This window comes from Delphinapterus leucas, chromosome 13 (assembly GCF_059928025.1).
Source record: "Delphinapterus leucas isolate spDelLeu-1000000601 "Yukka" chromosome 13, BTC_Dleu_Yukka2, whole genome shotgun sequence".
NCBI classification, from domain to species: domain Eukaryota; kingdom Metazoa; phylum Chordata; class Mammalia; order Artiodactyla; family Monodontidae; genus Delphinapterus; species Delphinapterus leucas.
In genome coordinates this window covers 5,148,192-5,169,873 of record NC_143141.1, presented here as the reverse complement: position 1 = coordinate 5,169,873, position 21,682 = coordinate 5,148,192, and the positions used below count along the sequence as shown (strand labels likewise).

Genomic DNA, 21,682 nt, shown 5'->3' with positions numbered 1-21,682 from the left:
GAGGAGATGGGACCAGGCAGGCAGAGGTCAGCATGACAGGGCCACGAGCCACGGGATGTGAGCAGCCTCCGGAAAGTAGAAAAGGCAAGGAACTGATTCTCCCCTAGAGCCTCCTGAAGTAACACAGTCCTGTTGGCACCTTGACATTAGCCCCAGATCAAGAAGAGAATGAAAATGATTTTGGACTTATGACCTCTGGAAGTGTAAGGTGATAAACCTGTGTTATTGTTAAGCCACTAAGTATTTGCTAATACCACAGCCATAGGAAACCAGTGAAAGAGGCTTGTGATTGGGAACGAATGCACATGGCCGTGGCAGGGGAGGAGGACCTCACTTTCATCAGGGATAATCGAACCCCGGTCCGGGAGGATCCCACATGCCGCGGAGAGGCTGGGCCCGTGAGCCATGGCCGCTGAGCCTGCGCATCCGGAGCCTGTGCTCTGCAACGGGAGAGGCCACAACAGTGAGAGGCCCGCATACCGCAAAAAAAAAAAAAAAAAGAGCAAGAGTTAGGTCCCTAACAGTTCTGGCTTTGAGTCAGACTGCCTGGGTTAAAATCCTGGCACCACCATCAATTAGTTGTGTGACCTTGAGTCACTGGACCTCTGTCTGCCTTTGTTCTCTCATCCGTAAAATGGGAACCATGACAGAACTTGCCTCAGAGGCTTGTAAGGAGGTTTACTGACATAACTCATACAAAGCGTTTGCACCGTCCCTGGCAGAGTGGAGGCTCTGTAGACATGGACTCTTATTGGATAAGCCCTCAGCTCTTCAACAGGCTTTGCTGTGTGTTTGTGCTGCTGCATTTTACTGGCCCATTTAATAAGGTTCTCTTTGTTTGGGGAGCCACAGGAATTATGCATTCCTCACTCATATCAATCTGAAAGAAATACCTGCTCATTCTGTGGGCAGGGACGTTGAGGCTAAATGCATGGTCCTTGGCTTGGGGGGGTCTTTGTTTTGTTTTCATAGGCGGCACAGAATAGATATACATGTTTTCTATGGAAGGAACAGGTCGGTTCCTTGCAATGAGATATATTCGTGGTTACCTGTTTAGGTCTCAACTCAGAAGGCCCTTAGATTTTCATTCTTCTACTTATCCTTATGCTTAGAGTAGGAAGATTTTGGTAAAACATCAGACATCGCAGGGTAAGGGAGACTAAGTGCAGTGGTTGAAGGGGGTTGGGGGAAAGCTCGTAGGGTCATTGCAGCTCTAGAGCTCTGAGAAGGTGGGAAACTTCACAGATCATGACCAGCGATTAGCTCATGGCGCAGTTATCACTCAGTGGAAGGTGGGCAGCTCACTCAGATTCTGTCCTGTTTTATTCTACAGCACCCTTGGATAATGATGCCTTTTTGGTAATTTCTAGTAACTGTGTCTCCTTAGATGGAGGCTGGTATGAGCTATCACCCAGCTCATACTAAATTTCCCCCTGTGGGTGGCCTTTGAGTTGGCCAGGGGTACACTCTAGCCTAGAAGACAGTACAGAGAAGGGCCCCTTTGGGAAATTACAGACCATTGAGCATGTGCTGGATGCTCAATGGAGACAGGGCCAGGGGTCGGGGTACCTGGAATTGTCACTGAGGGGAGAGTGTGCAGGGCTTCGGGCACCCAACCTAGGAGTCTGGGCTGCATCCTGAGCCCTTCCTTCCCCAGACTGTGCAGAGGTGTGGTATTATAACAGATGTGGTACATATAGACAATGGAATATTACCCAGCCATCAAAAAGAATGAAATAATGCCATTTGCAGCAACGTGAATGGACCTAGAGATTATCACACTGAGTGAAGTCAGACAGAAAAGGACAACTATCGTATGATATCGCTTATATGCAGAATCTGAAAAAAAATGATACAAATGAATTTATTTACAAAACAGAAACAGACTCAGAGAAGGAACTTATGGCTAGCAGCGGGGAAAGGTGGGGGAAGGGATAGTTAGGGAGTTTGTGATTGACATGTACATACTACTATATTTATTTTTTTATAGATTTATTTATTTATTCTTGGCTGCATTGGGTCTTCGTTGCTGCTTGCGGGCTTTTCTCTAGTTGCAGGGAGAGGGGGCTACTCTTCGTTGAAGTGCGTGGGCTTCTCATTGTGGTGGCTTCTCCTGTTGTGGAGCATGGGCTCTAGGCGCACGGGCTTCAGTAGTTGTGGCACATGGGCTCAGTAGTTGCGGCTTGCGGGCTTTAGAGCGCAGGCTCAGTAGTTGTGGTGCATGGGCTTAGCTGCTCCGCGGCATGTGGGATCTTCCTGGACCAGGGCTCGAACCTGTGTCCCCTGCATTGGCAGGCGGATTCTTAACCACTGCACCACCAGGGAAGCTCACACACTACTATATTTAAAATGGATAACCAACAAGGACCTACTGTATAGCACAGGGAACTCTGCTCAATATTCTATAACAACCTAAATGGGAAGAGAATTTGAAAAAGAATAGATACATATATATGTATAACTGAATCACTTTTCTGTACACCTGAAACTAACACAACATTGTTAATCAACTATGTTCCAATATAAAATAAAAGTTAAAAAAAGATAGATGTCAAGGGAAAGGGACATGAAGACCTCTGTGGTCCCAGCGTTTTGGAAGTGCTGGGAAAACAAGCAAAACCGTTTCTTTCCACTAGGAATTTTCAGAGCCTGTGAATACGTTTTGAATTTCCCAGAAGTGGATATCGTAGATAAGTAGAAATGAGACCCGGAACTAAGGCATCGGGGTAAAAAAGAGTGGGTGGGTCCAAGAGATCCAGGATGAGGGTTAGAAAACAATTGGTGACCAGTAAGATGGTGAGGGGGGCAGCAAGGAGATGCAGAGAGAATTCCAATGTGACCATAGTTTCAAGCTTAGGATTTTAAGCGATAGCTTAGCATTTGGGGCCCTAGAGGAATAGAGAAGATGGAACTGGCTTTATAGGAAGATAATGGGTTTTGAATTTATTACGGACTCGTTTATCTATATTTGTGATACTGGCAGTATAGCTGATGATGCCGAAGTCCACATCCCCAGGCTAGGAAGCTGTGTAGAGCCGGGCACTTGGAGCCATGGGTATCGATGAAGACCTCTAGAGACAGCAGGGTTTCCAAGGATGCAAATCACATTCACTTACCAAACTCAGTCAATGGTGCTGTAGTCACGGGTGGAAGGGTGGAGCCACCAGTTAGCTAAGTGCTGACTCATGTCCTGATTAGGACCCTTGCCCTGTTTAAACTGAGGCTGCCTCTCTTCTTGTAGGATCATAGCTTGTGCAATGACCATGAATAAGTACGTGGAAGAAAACGTGTCTCAGAAATCCTACACGACCATCAAGTATTTCATGAAGATGCTGAGCAGCGTCAGCGAGACCCTGATCTTCATCTTCATGGGCGTGTCCACCGTGGGGAAGAACCACGAGTGGAACTGGGCCTTCGTCTGCTTCACCCTGGCCTTCTGCCTGATCTGGAGGGCGCTGGGTAATGAGCACGTGTCCCCTGCGTGAGCGCTGGGGGTCGCGCGTGGAGAGATGGGCCCTTCCTCCTGCCCCTCCCCTTTGTGGCCGCTGCTGCTACCTCTTTTCTTCGTCTTGAGCTCTTGTCTTTCTTATCTCCTTCCTCCACCCCCTCACTCTCCACGGCCTCTCCCTTCTCCTGTTTCTCCTCCTCTCCCCTCATCCTGACATACTCTTTCCTCCCCGGAATATTTTCATGCGTTTCCTTTAAGTGGAATTAACCTCTCTTGGCGTCTCTGATTCCAAGAGCCCAGTGATGCGAGGCAGGAGGAGGAATGCGGGCAGGATGGTAGGAAAGGGACCTGTTTGGAAATACTTTACCCTGAAACAGAAGCCCAGAAAATGCGCCTTCACGTTCCTGTGTCCTGGCCTCACACAGTCTGTTTCCTTTGGTTTTGTTTTTCTTCTCAGGTGTCTTTGTCCTGACCCAGGCCATTAACTGGTTCCGGACGATTCCGCTGACCTTCAAGGACCAGTTCATCATTGCCTACGGTGGGCTCCGCGGGGCCATCTGTTTCGCACTGGTGTTTCTCCTTCCTGCTGCCGTATTTCCCCGGAAAAAGCTGTTCATCACGGCGGCAATAGTGGTCATATTCTTCACTGTCTTCATCCTGGTGAGTGGAGCTCGGTCTCCCGGCAAAGTCTCTCGTTTTATCAGGAGGAAACAAGGTCACTCAGGTGACCATCGTGAACTCCTTTTACATGATGCCAAGGTGCCTTGAGGCTTAGGTAGTTAGGACATGAGGGAAAATGGTGTTTCCTCACGTCACTGGGTTGTGCAGGGGCCTGAGGGTGTCCAATTTGGTCACTTGGCTGACACAGAAGAATTGCTATTTAAGGAAACTCAGCTGTGTGAGCTGAGCTCCCTCCTGGAAATTTATGAGCTGCACTTGCTAATCCTCGGCATTTGTCTTCCTCTCTGACCTAGTAAGTGTGCTCGTTAAATGCTGGTTGTGCGATGACCTCCCAGCAGCTCTTTGACATGGATTCACTGCTGAGCTGTGCGTCCCTTGAAACGATGGGAGGGGTGACTACACATTTAATATGGGGAGGTGGACAGCTGTGGTAGGAGGGCGTGGGTCTGGGTCAAGATCCTGACTTTGCAAGTTCATCAACTCCTTTAAGTTAATTATCCAGCCCTTAGGAGATTCTGTTCTGCGGACAGTCATTTAGAAATTACGTCTGGGGCTCCTCTGCGTGCCACAGTGCTCTGGGTGCTTAGGATCCAAGAGTGAGCAAAACCCAGAAATATCCCCGACCCTGCAAAGCTTCCATTCCAGTGAAAGTAAACAGAGTAAGTGAGGGAATTAGAGTCTGTTAGAGGGTGAGAGACGCCGGACAGTAGGAAGCTGTAGGGCTCAGGCCTGGTGAGGGTGGAGTCGTGTTACAATTCTGGATGGAATAGTCGTGGAAGGCAATGGTGAAAAACATACTTGAGTAAAGGTTTGCAGGGGGGAAAAGGATTAGCTGAGCTGAAGAACATTCCAGGCAAATGGGACTAAAGACAAAGGTCTGGAGGTGGTGTGCACGTAGCTCACGTGGCCGCTGGAGGGCAGTGTGGTTTAGGAGAGAGGAGGTGAGGGAGAGTCCTGAGTCCTAGGTCATGTGGGGCAGCGGGGGCCATCGGGCCAGTGTCAGCACGTTGGCTCCTGTCCAGGTGAAACGGAAGCATCCAAGTTTGGGGCAGAAGCGTGACGTGTTTTACTTGGTAAAAGGAGCCCCTGGCCGCTGTGAGAAGAGGATGTTAAGAGGAAAGGATACGAGTGGGAAAGGCAGTGTGGGACCCAGAGCAGTGATCAGGCAAGATGGTAAGAAGGGGCAGAGGCTGGTGAATGATGGCGGCTGGGGGTGAGCCCGGGACCCCGACTCCAGAGGCAAGCTCAGAACTGCGGGGAGCTCTGCTGACCGCCCCCCCTCCCCCCGAGAGAGAAGACAGTATTACCCAGTTATGGTTAGGGATAGTTCCAGTTAGAGGGACACATACTAGTTTGGTTCAGACATTCCAGGTTGGTTTGATTTTCTCAACGCAGGGAGACAGCGCCCCAGGGGTGGAGAGGAGAAGCAGACTCCCTGCTTTCATCTTTTCACTGTGTGTTTGCAGGAACCTTGGAACAAGCATGCAATTAGCTAGTCTCACACGTCTGAGGCAGCGTTGTGAAGGGAACCCATTTTTTTAACTTTTCATTTTATATTGGAGTAGAGTTGATGAACAATGTTGTGTTAGTTTCAGGTGTGCAGCAAAGTGAGTCAGTTCTACACATACAAATATTCTTTATTTTTTTCAACCCAGTTTTTTTTTAGTTGTGGTAAAATACACATAACATAAAACTTACCACTGTAACAGTTTTAAAGGGTACAATTCATTGACGTTACATACATTTACAGTGTTGAGCAGCCATCATGACTATCTAACTCCAGAACTTTTTCATAACCCCAAGTGGAAATCCCGTACCCGTTAGGCAGTCACTCTCCTCCCTTCCCTTCGCCCAACCCCTGGCAACCACTAATGTGCTCATTTGCCTGTTTTTCTTCTTCTTTTTTTATGTTTTTGACATTTTAGAAACTTTATTAAGGAAAAATTTCAAACATACATTAAGTGTAAAGAGGATAGTATAACAAATGCCCCACGTTAATGACACAAGTTGTTTTTCAGACTCTGCTCAATATTATGTAAAAACCCAACTGGGAAAGAATTTGAAAAAGAAAGTGAATCTATTTTGCCTTGAGCCCTTTAATGTCTCAGGAGCAGCCTAGGGCAGAGTGCTTGAGGGGGACAAGTCAGGCCTGGGAGTCACTCTCCAGCTCTTCCCAAGCTAGCTGCCCTGTCCTAACGCCCCACAGAAAGCCCTGCCCAGCCTGAGTCAATGCTCTGGACTCTTCTCCAGGCGCTCAGAAATCAAGGTGTCACATCTGAGTATCAAATACAAAAAGAGAACCATGTCAGTCTAGAGCACCTAAGAACCAGGTCGTTTGGAGATGAATCTATCGGCCGTTATGTCTACACAAATATCCATAGTGTAAAGCCAGCCCCGTACCCCCAACCCCATGGGTGTATGCCTCGTAACGTGAGATAAAAAAAGACTGAATAAAAAGATGTAATTCCAGAGAGGACACGCAAAATGCAAGCTTAGGTGGTTTAGTTATTAGATTCGACAGACATAACATTGCACTTCTGCATTCAGAACAAACATCACATAGGAAAAAGAAAAATATTACAATAAATGTATACTGCTGTTCATTGAATGTATGCGTACAGGTGGTCAGTATAAGGTGTCATTTTTACACTCTTGGTATTTTGGCTTTTTGGAATCGTACCTCAGGCATAAGGTCTAAGTGAAGTTTTGAGTCCCCACATTAAAGGACTACACACCCACTTTGGATGAGCGCTGTGTATATCAATAGTTAACATTGATTAAGAAAGTTTTTAATGTGACAGATTAACAACAGTAGTGGCAACAAATAAAATAGTTGTGTTGGCTCTGTTTGGTATTGTAAACGTAGCAAGTAAACCCTTCAGTGATGGAGATTTTTGGGGGGTCCATATTCGGCATCTGCAAGCATGCCCCGTGGACAGTCTTCTGCTCTGATTAGGTTTAAGGATGACCCTGCGACACGCACTGTGACGCCCATAGGAAGAATAATTGTGTGGTCCCACACCTCCTGTTCCCTTCCCTTCGCTGTGGTCTGCCCCATCCCTTCTCTGTGTGCAAAGACTGGAGACTAACGGCTATCACTTGGGTCCTTGACCTGACCCCTTTCCCTCCCATTTCCTATCCCCCACTGGTCTTTAGGAGACGATGAACACACACGTGCACAAACACACAAATACACACACGCTGCCTTCAGAAAGGTTCTTTTTTCCAGAATACATCCATTATTAGGGGACTCAGGGAAAGGAGCCTGGGAGGAGAGACTTAGTGGGTTCCAAACATAGTAGAAACAACTAATTATCATCCATGCATACAATTTTGCCTTCTGATGAAGAGCGATGCATTCTTCTCCAAATGACAACTTTTATGTTGATGGACCTATCATTAAACATTAAAATGCCTTTCCCTCTTATTTTAGTATTTCTTGTAGGAAGTATTTTAATACTTCCATCCTGATACTCTTGAGTTAGCACCATCTTCTAAAGCAGAATTTCCTGTGACATGTGGCTTATTATTTGATACTAAGATTTATAATGAGAATTTTAACGTTCCTTGAATCACGTTGATAATTAGAGAAAGTAGCCTCTTGATGAAGCCATTAACATCTTCCCGGAAAACAGTCTTGCTTGGAGAATAGTGAATGAGTAAACGATTCTGATTCCTTGGACGTGTACGTTCGTTTTCATATAAACAAGATTGGTAATGATATAGAAAATATAAGCTATCTCTCTTGTTTTAAAATGATATTCAAGATTGAGGCAGGGTAGAATCCAGCAGTAGAAAGCACAGACATTGGAGTAGGCTGTTCTGGGTTAGTGTTCTGGCCCAGCTCTTCATAGGATCTGTTGAGCCTCAGTTTGCTTTGCTCTAAGGTCTGAATCATGGTACCTCCCTCCCAGGCAGTGGAGAGGAAATATGTATGTAAACACAATACCTGATGCAAGGTTTTAACCTGATGATTTGCTCTGTTTGCATTATAACATTAAGTAAAATGATAATAGGAGAAAGAAAAACTTAATTCCTTTCAATGTATTTCAGAGCCCAATAATTATTATTCAGTTAGTCCCTATAATTATAGGGCAGATCCTCACAATTCTGGAAATTCATTGAGTACTTAAGGAGAGGTCCATCAAGGAGCACGGTTGACTGGAATTCCAAGGGCGGAGTCTCTTTTTGCCTCCATCATGGATTAGCGCTGTAATCGGCTGTTAAGTCATTGTCCGAAACTGACGAGTCTGCATTTCACCCTACTTGCAAGGTAGCAAGCTCCTCCTTGAATACTTTTATGGTTCTCATCCCATTTACCCCATTCTAAAATAAACACTGTGTGTACAACCAGATTTACGATCTCTGTGGTCAAGTTTGGAATGTGAAAAAGCCTTATATAGGATAGCATAGCAATGACAGTAATATTTTTTAATGAATGAAAACAGTTTCTTCAAGTCTTTCTGGAAATTGCCTGCCTGTTAAATCAGCAAAGAAATATAAAGCCGTTCCCCACCCCCTGCCCTCACCCCCGCTTTGTTTTTTGCAAAATTTAATTGCAAAAAAACAAAAATGAAAGAAATCATTTTCTTCCAAAAGAACAGACCCCAAGATGCTCCTTCTTCAATCAGGCAGCAGTGCCTTTTACTTTCTCACTTTACTGGGAGCAGAAGGGTGAGGGTGGGCAGAAAGCAGAGATGGCCGAGGGAAAAAATAAAGCTTACCTCGCTGTCATTCTTCCCGGGCTGCTGTGTAACAGTTCCCCTCTGCCAGGCCTGACTCTGGGGTGTTGTGTTTATTGCGCTAAAGCCAAATGAATGGGTGAAAATTTAACTTGTGCTTTGCAAATACTTTTTTCATTGGTTTGATGGAAAACTAAGGGGTTTCTTTATTTTTTCACCCACATGGATGGTAACAAGCTGTTTTTCTAAGCCTTGTCAGGCTGCTCCTCAGGTGACCAAAATGAGGAATTCTGCAATGTGGTAAAATAAGGTGCATTTTCAAAGGTATTCCTTTTTTTTTTTTTACTGTGTCCCCCAACCAGAGACCCAGGCTCTTAGAATATAACATCCAGCTTGGGGAACTTAATATGACATTCGGATGCCATGTCCTCTCCCTCCAAAATAGATGGATTGAGGAAGGAACGAACAAAGAGAGGGAGAGAAAGTAAGGCAGAACCTATCAAATAATTCCATTTGAGCACAGCATGACAACTGCAAATAATTCTAAGAGAGAATGGGGACTATTAAAAAGGAACTGTTTAAACAAATACTTCTTTTGGGGGTTTAATTTAATTAATTAATTTTTTTATCAGAGTATAGTTGCTTTACAATGTTGTGTTCGTTTCTGCTGTACAATGAAGCGAAACAGCGATACGTATACATATACCCCTCCCTCTTGGACCTCCCTCCCCCCATCCCACCCATCTAGGTCATCACAGAGCACCAAAGCTGAGCTTCCTGTGCTATACAGCAGGCTCCCACTAGCTAGCTATTTTACACATGGTACTGTATATATGTCAATCCTCATCTCTCAATTCATCCCGCCCCTCCTTCCCCCCACACAGTGTCTACACCTCCATTCTCTATGTCTGTGTCTCTGTTCCTGCCCAGCAAATAGGTTCATCTGTACAAATGTGTATTTTTAACTGAGATGTGTCATTGCATCTCATCCATACTTTTATTAATTATAAACTTAATTATGTTGTAGTTTTAGAAACTCGACTTGACCTGGGCGCTGGGCCACACTTGCTTCCTGTAGTAGATCAGTTTTGTTTTATTTATTCTAGGTTATCCGTCTAGTGGAAGAAATCAGCTTAGTGACTGGGGCAGGCCCCGTGTCCCATCTTTACCTTTATGTCCTATATTTACAAATATAAGGCACTCACTTATTACTAACTGAATGAATACCTGGTAGAGAAAAGCATGTGAAACAACACTTAGTATCCTCAGAACACATTGTGTCATTTTATAAATAGCACTGACTTTGTTGGTTTTTTTTTTCCTGGAGCTATTATTAACCTAGAGGCTTCATGGAATCTAAAACTCAGTGAAATCACCCATCACTGTAAACCACATGTTGACACCTACTTTCATTTACATAAGTTAAAAATTACAGAATATGTGTTGATTGGAAAATGGTTATTACCTCCTATGTTATTTCAAAGTGGCAGACTGAACTACAAGTAGAACACAAGGTGCGTCATGCCAAACTTGCTCAAAATCATTCATGTTTTAGAAAGTGAAACTGAAGCTGAAAAATGCCCAAAGCTGGACTGATGGAACAAAATTAATGACCTCCTTTACAAAATGTGTGTGTGTTACAGTTTATATTACCAGAAACATTCTTAAAGATTTAAAGACATGCAGAGAGGTGAGCGAGGAACCAGTCGTGTCAGAGAGCATCTCTCAACATATCCACCCCTCCCCGTAAATCCAGTAATCCCTCCTGGTCATGAATTCTTCATGCCGAGTGGTGGCAGCCATTGACCAGGCAGGCAAGAAACTCGGGGATCTTCCTGGACCCCGCACTGTCACCCCCTCCTCCCTTGGCCCTATTTTAGTGCCTGTATCACAAAATTTTAAACATAATAGCGATAGTTTGTTTTGGGAGCTGTTAGTTCCCCATCATTCTCCTTTCTCTAAATTTTTCTGGTTCCATTTACTCTTCCAGATTAATTTTGAACATTTTCTCAACTTCTAAATATTCACGTTTCTTAAAAATCCGTTGGAATATGTTATCGAAATTGTATTGCACATATATTGAGGTAAAATTGCCATCATAATACTGTTAACTAATCCCACCAAGGAACTTTGTGTGGTTTTTTCAGACTCAAATCTTTTTAACATCCTTTAATTACATTTTACAGTTCTCTTTGTAAAGGCTTTTTGTGCATTTCATCATAGGATTATATACTGTATTATGTACTTCTGTAGAGAATATGAAAGTATGTGTATGTGTGTATATATATATATATATATATATAAAATCCATATAGTATAATATATAATATAGTAGTATAAACTAGTATTAAATATATTCTCTCCCATTCTATCTCTCACTATACATGTATGTTTCATTGCTATTTTGTAGGTCTTTATTCTGTTTTTTTTTTAATTAGTATATGGGATGGATTTGCGTATGTTCTTTTTATGTTTAGTCACTTTACTAAACTTTCTTGTTATTTTTAAATGAAAAAAGATTGTTGTCGATTTTTTAGGACAAAAACTAGGTCATCCTTGAGCAACAAAAACCTTGTCACTCTATTTTCAGTATCTATGCTTTCCCCTCTATCTCTTCCTATTTCATTGACCAGGACAAGCATTGTGGAACAGCAGGTTGGGAGTATCTTTGTGTTGTTCCTACTTCTAACGGGAATGCTTTTAATGTTTCATTATTAAGTCAGATGTTCACTAGAGATTTCTGGCAGATATTTTTTATTATATTAAGGATTTTTTTCTCTTCCTTACTAAATAGCTTATGTTTCTCTCCATTTCCCAAGTGCCCTGTGAACATGCCCAAACCCACACTGGATCCTTTCTCATGGCTGGTCCTGTGCTCCTGTTAGGTCTCTGCTAGGTTCTGCTTCCAACAACTTGTAAGACTCTGATCCAGGGTTCCCTTTCTGCAGAGCCTTCCTTGACCCGTTCCCTGTGGGTCTCTCTCGTTCCTCCTGGGCCTACTTTATAACTGATTTTGTGCATATCCTTCTCCTCATAAGACTATGAAGTCCTTGAGCTGAGGTCCTTAACTATCCATCCCTGTGTCCCAAATGCCTGAGCCGCCGACATGTACGCCATGAACGCTCAATTAAAATTGTTTAATAGATTAATGAATGAATCATTGAGATGTTTTCTGTGAATAATACAAGTAGGTGATTCCTCTGAACTGGATAATACTTTATTATTTTTTAGAATTACTTTCCTTTTCTATTTCTTAGAATTACATAGAATTAACGCTTTCAATTCCTTGCATTCTGTCCACTGTTTTGCTTCTAGTAGCAGGCTTGGGGACATGGCCCTCTGAAAATATGCCAGCTGTTAGAGAGGAAGAAGAAAAGTAACAAAATGTTACATATGCTGTGCTAAGTCTTGGGGGCAGGGTATCTTTTGTCATTTATCAAAGTTTAGGAGAACAGAAGTTATTCTTGAATTTGACAAGGAGTTTCCCCTCTCCTCCTTGTTTTTCTGTGCAGGGAATAACTATCCGACCGCTGGTGGAGTTTCTTGATGTTAAGAGGTCCAATAAGAAACAGCAAGCTGTCAGTGAGGAAATCCATTGTCGGGTAGGTGTTAATGTAACCAGAGTGTAACAATGTAAATGGTCAAAGGGAAAATTTTTGGATTAAGTCAGACTGCTTGACACCATGGTGCTCATTTCCTGAAGAGGTAACTGGCAGAGGGTGAGGGGGGTGGGGTAGGGTAGAGGGTGGATGGAGAAGGGCGTGAATTGGGGGTAGAATGAACACAGCCCCAAGGAGGCTACACTCCTTCAGGAATACAGGAGTATCACTTCCTTCAACCTGAAATGTTTCTACTGGAAAATTAGTACCATATTTCATATTTTCCAAAATTATGAACAGGCTGTTTTATTTATTTTTAACTTTTTATTTTATATTGTAGTATGTGCGATTAACAACGTTGTGATAGTTTCAGGTGCACAGCAAAGCGACTCAGCCATGCATATACATGATAAGAAAAATAATCTATGAATTGCCTAAGATTGATATGACAAACATCTCATCAACTTGTTCGAAGATGAATTGTTGTTTTATTGTTTATTCAAATAAACAAAAAGCAAAAACTGTCAGGGTCTTTGAAGTTTAAGCTTGATATTAAGAGAAATTTCTATAATTAGACTTTCTATAGATAAAATGTTTACAACTATAAGTAGAAACAAGAATTAGAATTTCTGTAAATAGAAATTCCTAATTTTTATGAATAGAAATGGAAATGACTGATTTGAGGTAAAATTAATCAGCCTGCTTTTTCTGTTTTAGTTTTTTGATCACGTGAAGACCGGGATTGAAGATGTTTGTGGACACTGGGGTCACAACTTTTGGAGAGACAAGTAAGAAGGCCTTTTGCCATTATTTTATTACATGGCTCTGAATCAGTCTGGAAGCAGGACATTTTTTTTTTTTGAACAGGAAAATCAATTCAACAAATATTTATTAAACACTTACTCAGTGCAAGCCATGGTCTGTATATTAAAAAGAAAAATGGTATGGCCTTGAGGTGGTGGAAAAACTAAAAACATGGTTCAACCAATTTGTAAGTGCCTGGGACAGTACAGGGAGCAAGTAAGGCTCCATAGGAAGCAGGGCATATTGACTTGTGTTATTTTTCAGAGTTTCAAATCTTTCCTGTTGTGCCATAGTATGTCCTTTAAGGTAAAGTTTAGCTGTAATAGAGACCTGGAACAATAGTAGCTTTAACAAGATAGAAGCTTATTTCTCTCTTATGTAAATATCAGGTAGGCAATATACCTTTTTTTTTTTTTTTTTTTTTTGCGGTACGCGGGCCTCTCACTGTCGTGGCCTCTCCCGTTGTGGAGCACAGGCTCCGGATGCGCAGGCTCAGCGGCCATGGCTCACGGGCCCAGCCGCTCCGCGGCATACGGGATCTTCCCGGACTGGGGCACGAACCCATGTCATCTGCATGGGCAGGCGGGCTCTCAACCACTGCGCCACCAGGGAAGCCCAGCAGTGTACCTTTAATAGATGAGCTACACTCCACAGATTACTCAGGGTTCCAGAACCCTTCCATCTAGTTGATTCCACCAAGAACCTCCATTTTCAAGGTTGCCTCTTAAACCAAAATGGCTGCTGCAGCATTAGCCATTGTGTACACATTCCGGGAATAAAGTCAATGAAGAGACAAAGAATATGTACTAGCTTCCTCCTAACCAAAGTTATCAGAAATTCCACACAATTCTTCCAGTTGAATCGCATGGCCTGGCCTTGTATGACCCGGACTAGTTATATGGGCGGCCGAGGAATGCAGTCTGTTTGGTTAAAACTGGGGGCTCCATTACTATTTGTTCTCCCATATATGTTGAGGGGCTTTGTCAAATGCAGAACTCCAGAGCACCTGAGGAGATACATAGACTTGCCAAAATAACAAATATTTTTAAAGCTACACTTCTCTGGAAGATTATGTGCAGTTACATAGATGTGTTTCTCTCTCTCTCTATTTACATATGTTTATATATGTATGATAATTAAGATTCAGTGCCTCTCTTCAAGGATCTCATAGTTGAAATACAAGAGGTAGACAGGCCAGGCAGAATTAGGTGCACACTTTAATATATTCTGAAATACAGACTTATGGGATCAAGAAGTAAGGATGGATTCAGACAGCAGGGTTAGGGCCAGTGGGGTGCCGGAGGAGCCAGCTCGCATGGGCTGGTGGGAGCTGACTGTATGTATCTCCTCCCTGATCTAAGTTCAGTGCCATCTACATTGGTGACTTGAATCAGCCATGGTGAGAGTGTGCCAGGTGACTGACAAATGCTACAAATCAGGGCCTCTTTTTTTCTCAGAAAGTAATTTGTTAACATTCACCGGCACATCACTGGCTGGGAAAGCCTTCTGAAGGCGTGCATTTCAGCTGGTCCCTGAAGAGAGATGGACAGGCTCCAAAGTGTACTTGGTGGATCCTTATCACCCTCTTGTTTTTTCTTTTCTAACTTGCTAACAGATCTTTCCCACAGCTGAAGTTGACCAACCTACCAATTCATGTAATTGAACATAAGTGCATTTTTGAGTGCTTACTGTTTGCTCACATGTTCTGACATGATACTGGAGTACATGAAAAGTGCAAGCCATAGACTTGAGCCTTTAAAATTTTGCAATATAATAAAGGCAACAAAACAGTCACACAGGAAACAGGTGTGTGTGTGTGTGTGTGTGTGTGTGTGTGTGTGACATTGGTAAGTAATGAGTTGCAGAGACTATAAGTGATGGCACAACCTTTACAAGCCTGACCACATTGTTTACTAATGTAGAAAGGCCCCTTGGATCTAGCCTGACTTCATAACTAAAGGAAAAATATTTTGTATGTATGGACAGAGTACCCAGTTAGCCAGATGGGGGCACATAGTAATAAAATAAAGCAAACTAAATTCTCCATTGTAAAAGTATGAAACAAAAGGCCGTTTATCTTGGGCAGTATTCACTTTCTGGGAGGCAGGAGGTAGAGCAGAGAACCCTAGCTCTCTGCCTCATAACTTTCAATGTTACCCTGTTTTACGTCCCTGGGACCTTCCTTGTCTCCGCCAAGCCTGTGATACAGGCTTTTCTGCCTCTTGTTCTCCGTTGTTTTCACAGACAAGACTTTATCCATCTTCCGTCTCCCTTTCAACCCAACTGCTTTTCTTTCTCTCGCATCCTGTCAATCCTTTCCTGAAGTGGTAAGTGAGCATGGTAACCCAGAACAGTTTGTTCTTTTCCTGAGGGAAGGTTGGACTAAGGATTTATCCCACTCCTTCTACCTCTACAGGGGGAAACCGAGACGTGGTGTAAGAATCAGGTCCCCAGGCCCTGGGGCAGTGGTAGGTGATGGAAGAGGTGAATGCTGTGATCGTGTGGTTTGGTCTGGGACTCAGGTGAAGGACTGAATGTCAGAGAAAGTCCGGCTCCATCCTGTGTTCCCGGCAGAGACACTTTATATGTAAGTCTGTTCCAGGCAGACACCTACAGGCACCGGGCTAATTGGACTATGAATACTGGGTTGGCCAAAAAGTTTGTGTTTTTCCATATGGAAATACCCGAACGAACCTTTTGGCCAACCCAATACTAAATGTCTGAAAGGTAATATTGTTACATGCCTAACATTTTTCTCTGCAGTGTATGTACTTTATTCAATAATTTTATAGACCCTTCCATATTTCCATGCATGAAGTTTTCCAGGTAAATTTCAAATAATTTCCTGGATTGTCAATCACACTGTATGTGGCAAGTAGAGAAGAGAAGTTACTATGGAGGGATTTGGTGCTGGCACAGGCCATTTTTAAAATCAGTTCTCCGATCTCATTTCTGGTCTGTACGTAACTGTTGATGTTACTAAAAATGGCATAAAAAACAAGTGATTGGTTTAGGTGTGTTGGGTATCTTTCCCTTTCCTCTGAAATCCTTTTATTGTGGATTTTAAAAAAAAATAAATTCATTTTATTTATTTATTTGGCTGCATTGGGTCCTGGTTTCTGTGCGAGGGCTTTCTCTGGTTGCGGCGAGCAGGGGTCACTCTTCATCACGGTGCGCAGGCCTCTCACTGTCGCGGCCTCTCCTGTTGCGGAGCACAGGCTCCAGATGCGCAGGCTCAGTAGTTGTGGCTCATGGGCCCAGTTGCTCCGCGGCATGTGGGATCTTCCCAGACCAGGGCTCGAACCCGTGTCCCCTGCATTGGCAGGCGGACTCTCAACCACTGCGCCATCAGGGAAGCCCTATTGTGGATTTTTAATGGTTCTGCCAGAGAATTCTTGAGTCATTTGATCCTTTGAGAACGAAATGAAAGGGTCACGCAGTAGGGAAGTTTCTCACATTTGGCAAAAGTTGTCTAATGATAATGAAATAAGTCACCTATGTGTAGCTTGGCACACGTGAAAGGTATGGAAATGAAGCAAAGAAAGAAAGTGTACTGGGCTTCCCTGGTGGCACACTGGTTAAGAATCTGCCTGCCAAGGCAGGGGACATGGATTCAAGCCCTGGTCCGGGAAGATCCCCCATGCCGCGGAGCAACTAAGCCCATGCGCCACAACTACCGAGCCTGTGCTCTAGAGCCCGCGAGCCACAACTACTGAAGCCTGTGCGCCTAGAGCCCAGACTCCGCAACAAGAGAAGCCACCACGATGAGAAGCCTGCGCACCACAGTGAAGAGTAGACCCCGATTGCTGCAACTAGAGAAAAGCCCGTGCACAGCAACAAAGACCCAAGGCAGCCAAGAATAAATAAATTAAAAAAAAAAGTGCACAATTCCTACACTACATAGATCAGATGTCATTGTCTTTAATGTTTATTCTTCCTTTTGTGGATCTCTAGTGAAAAGCTAAAACAATAATACTAATGATAATAATAAAAGTTTAAAAAGATGTTGTGTTGTTGCCAGGTGTCCTGGTTCAATGAGCTTCACATGAAATTCAAAATAAACTTAGAAAAAAGTAGACCCAGTGTTTCGTGCAGTGGCCAGTCAGTAGCAAAGCGCTTTCAGGATGAATCTGTAATTATTCTTAGCCCTCCAGTATTTGGAACAAAGGGCTAGCACCAAGGATGTGGGTTAACATTGCTTCCTTTCATAGCACAGGTGTGCCTGTAAACCTCTTTGGGCTTATGGGGATCACTCTGATACATTAATTTTTTTCTCAACAAATACTTAACTGCATGCTGATTCACTTGAATATTGGCATAACAGTTATGTAACAAACCAACCCAATACTCAGCTGCTCAAAGGAACAGTCACTTGTTATTAAAGTACTTGAGTCAGGAGGCTGAGAGTCAGTTGATCTGGGCTGGGCTTGGCTGATCTGGCCTGGTCTTGCTCCTGCTTCAGAGGGTTGACCCGTCATCAGCTGATCCCGGCTGGCCTTTTCTGGTGTAGGTGGGGTGACTTAACTCTGCTTCACGCGACATCCACGTTTGTCCCGCGGCTAAGGAGTCACTCTACGTACACATCCTTCTCATGGCGATGTGGCAGCACAAGAAGTGAGCTTCAATGAACAAGCCCATTAATAGCCTCTGGCCTCATCATTGTGTCTGCTAATAGCCCACTGACCAAAGCAGGTGACGTTATTCAGCTCAGTGGCAGGAAGCTGGACAGAGCAGGGCACCTCGGCCACGGTGGAAGGACATTGCCAAGTAACTTGATATGTTACAGGGTGTGGATCCAGGGAGGAATTGCGACCAGATGATCCAGTCTGCCTGCGTGCTTACGGTGCACCTGGCACTGTTCTAGGCACTGGTGAGACCGGAAAACAAACAAACACATATGGATCACTCTAGTGCTAGGAGACAGAAAATAAAATAAATGAGTACATTATATATAGCCTGTTAGAAAGTGATGAGTGCTATGGAGAAAAATATGTCTGGGAAGTAGAATAGGGAGTTCTGGGAATGCAATTCTAATGGGATGGATAGGAAAGGCTCTTTTGAGAAAAGACTTTCAAGGAAAGACTTAAAGAAGGTCTGTGAACAAGCCCTGCAAGTGTGCGGGGAAGAGTGTTCTTAGTAGAAGGAATAGTAAGTATAGGGGCCTGGAGGCGGTAGCAGAGCTGGCACATTTCCAGGACAGGAACGACCTCAGAGAGGCTGGACCTGAGTTAGAGCAGCACAGCGCTGAGAGGGGCAGGTCCAAATGGTGCAGGGCCTCCAGGTCATCGTACTTTTACTCAAGTCAGGAGTTGCCTGGTTTGACTTACATTTTAACAGGATCACTCTGGCTTGTGTCGAGAACAGACCATAGGAACACAGTGGTGGAAGCACGGAGACCAACTGGGTCCCTGTTGCAGGAACCCATTGAGAGATGATAATGCTGGGACCAGGGTGATGGCAGGAGAAATGGTGAGAAATGGTTCGATTGTTGTGTGTATTTTAATGGTGGAACCGACAGAAATTGTTGATAGAATGGATGTGGGGTATTACTTTGCTACAGCTGCTTATAACGAAGTGCCACACGTTGGTGGCTTAAGTAGGAATTTCTTTTCTCATAGTTCTGTGGGCTGGACGTCCAAGAGCAAAGTGTCAGTAGATTTGGTTCCTTCTAAGGCTGTGAGGGAAGGCTCTGCTCCAGGTCTCCTTCCTTGACTTGTAGTGTCTTTCTTTTTACTGCTTCTTCACATGGTCTTACCCCTGTACGTGTCTGTGTTCGAATTTCCTCTTATAATACACACACCAGTCACATTAGATTCGGGCCCACTAATGACCTCATTTTAACTTAATCGAAATACAGTCACATTCTGAGGTCCTGGGAACTAGGACTGTAACATATGAATTTTTAAGGGGACACAGTTCAGGCCATAACATGGAATAGGGGAGAAGCAGGAGAATCAAATGTGACATCAGGGTTTTTTACCTGGTGGAGTTGTCACTAGCTGAGATGGGGAGGACTTGGGAGAAGATCCTTCTGAGCATGCCAGGTTTGAGACGCCTATGAGATGTCCAAGGGGAGACGTTGAGCAGGGAGCTGGACACTCATTTCTGGGGTTTGGGAGAGAGGCTGGAGTTGCAGACACAAACTTGGGAATTTTGGGAATAGAGATGCTATTAAAATCCACGAGGGGGCTTCCCTGGTGGCACAGTGGTTGACAGTCCGCCTGCCGATGCAGGGGACGCGGGTTCGTGCCCTGGTCCGGGAAGATCCCACATGCCGCGGAGCGGCTGGACCCGTGAGCCATGGCCGCTGAGCCTGCGCGTCTGGAGCCTGTGCTCTGCAACAGGAGAGGCCACAGCAGTGAGAGGCCCACGTACCGCAAAAAAAAGAAAAAAAAAAAATCCACGAGGCTGGACAAGACAGGAGAGTGAGTGGAGGTGGAGAAGGGGACCAGGACTGTACCCACTCCGACATAAGAGGAGAGAAAGAAGGAAAAGAACCAACGCAAGAGGCTGAGAAAGCGGTAGGAGGGAACCCAGGGGAGTGTGGTGTCCTGGAAGACACTGTTTTAAGCAGGACAGGTCAGGAAGGACTAGCTGTTGACCACTGGGTTTATTTCGTGGGGGTCACTGATGACCTCAGTATGAGTAGCTTCAATGGACAGTTAGAGGCAAAAGCCTGATCTGTGAATGTTCAAGAGAGAATCAGAGGAGAGCAATTGGAGAAAGGGAGTATTAACACCTTTTTGAATAATTTTGCTGAAGGGGGAAGCAGAGACATAGGAAATGTAGAAATATCTGCATTTTAATCTATAATTAGTGAATATTAGATACATGTATGTTGTGGCTATATACAGAAGTATACTAATATGTGCTCTACATATACATATATATTCAGGTATGCACATATAAAAATAAATATAATGATCAGACTAACTAAACACTGCTATTAAATTTCTTCCCTGGGAGTAGTGGAAATGATTTTATTGGTAAAACCAGGTTTTTCTTCTTAATCCGTGGCATGTTAATTAATCAAAGCTTTGCTTTTCTTTATTTCTAGGTTTAAGAAGTTTGATGACAAGTACCTGCGGAGGCTTTTGATTCGGGAGAACCAACCCAAGTCAAGCATTGTGTCTTTATATAAAAAGCTTGAAATAAAACATGCCATTGAGATGGCAGAGACGGGAATGATAAGTACTGTCCCTTCTTTTGCATCTCTGAAGTAAGTCCTGTTTTGCAAATGAAAGTTAGTATTACTAAGTATGTCTTTATAGTTTTGTGAAACCAGTAATAACAGCAAATTTGACTTACTTCCTAACATGATTCCTTAAGACCTCGCAGCAGCACAAGATCCTGGTTAAGACGTGAAAGCCTGGAAGTGTGTCCATTATGTTATGTTCTGTCACATCACATCGCACCACGTTGTGTTGCTGCAGAGCGGACCAGTCAGAAAGTACTTTGTCGTGTTTAGGGTGATTATGCCTTTATGATATTTGCTTCGGGCACTTCAGTGTGTTCTGAAAGTAAAGCCTCTTTAGCAAGCATTTTGAAATGGAATATTTTAAGGTGTGTTATAATTGGCAATTGTAAATACGCATGTAATTACAAAGCTATTTCCTCATGGATTATTTGCAGAGTCATAGTTTAAGTCTTGGAAAGATCATCAGTGATCATCTCGTGCAGTGGTTCTCAACCCAGGCTGTACATTAGAAAAACTGTAGGAGCATTTCAACAATACGTATGCCTGCCCCCACCCCCGCCCAGACCAATAAAATCAGGATCTCTGGGGTTGAGGCCCCGGTATAGGTTTATTTATAAGTATATAATAAGCGTATGGAAGTTTCTAATATGCATCCAGGATTGAGATGCATTGACCTAGTCTGTCTCCCTAATTTTAAAAATGAGGAAATGAAGACCCAGAACGTAGAGACTTAAAAGTCTTACAGCAGACTCTTACAGCAAATCCATAGCAGGACAGTAAATACTGTTAGCAGATTAGCAAACGAGTTTATCATGTAAGCATCATTCCTCCTCTACACAAAAATGACAGATTACGGGTTCCACTGATTTCTTCTTTCACCGATGAGCCTGAAGCTCCTTTAAGCTAAATGTCACCTAAATCAAAATGCTATCTATGGGACGGTTGAAATGAGAGAGGAAGCTCCAAATCACACCCGACCATATAAACTGTGATTTTTACTAGGACTATAGTCCCCTATAAAAACTGTGGTAGTTTACACAACCCAGAATAAAAAGAAGGTAGTGGTCAGGATGGCTCAGACATAAAGGCATTATACTGAATTGGAAATGGTGGTGCTTGAGCAGAATGACTGCTTTATAGTCCCAGCGCTGCAAGTTACTCACTGTGTGACCTTAAGCTGGTCCATCTGTTTCCCTGATGCTGAGTTTCTTCAAGTAGAAAATGGGGCTAGACTTGATCCTACAGTTTACTCTAGCTTTACAATTTACGA

At 43.7% G+C, this 21,682-nt stretch overlaps 1 protein-coding gene across 1 annotated transcript in view; it reads left to right on the top strand.

Moving 5' to 3' along the window:
- The window catches only part of SLC9A2 (solute carrier family 9 member A2), an 87,358-nt gene that overhangs the window by 55,532 nt on the left and 10,144 nt on the right, over nt 1–21,682 (top strand). Inside the window, exons 4-8 of the mRNA XM_022599222.3 lie at nt 3,242–3,459; nt 3,906–4,108; nt 12,324–12,413; nt 13,128–13,198; nt 20,272–20,433. Coding sequence (XP_022454930.2) covers nt 3,242–3,459; nt 3,906–4,108; nt 12,324–12,413; nt 13,128–13,198; nt 20,272–20,433 — 744 coding nt within the window. The remainder of the gene's footprint in view (nt 1–3,241; nt 3,460–3,905; nt 4,109–12,323; nt 12,414–13,127; nt 13,199–20,271; nt 20,434–21,682) is intronic.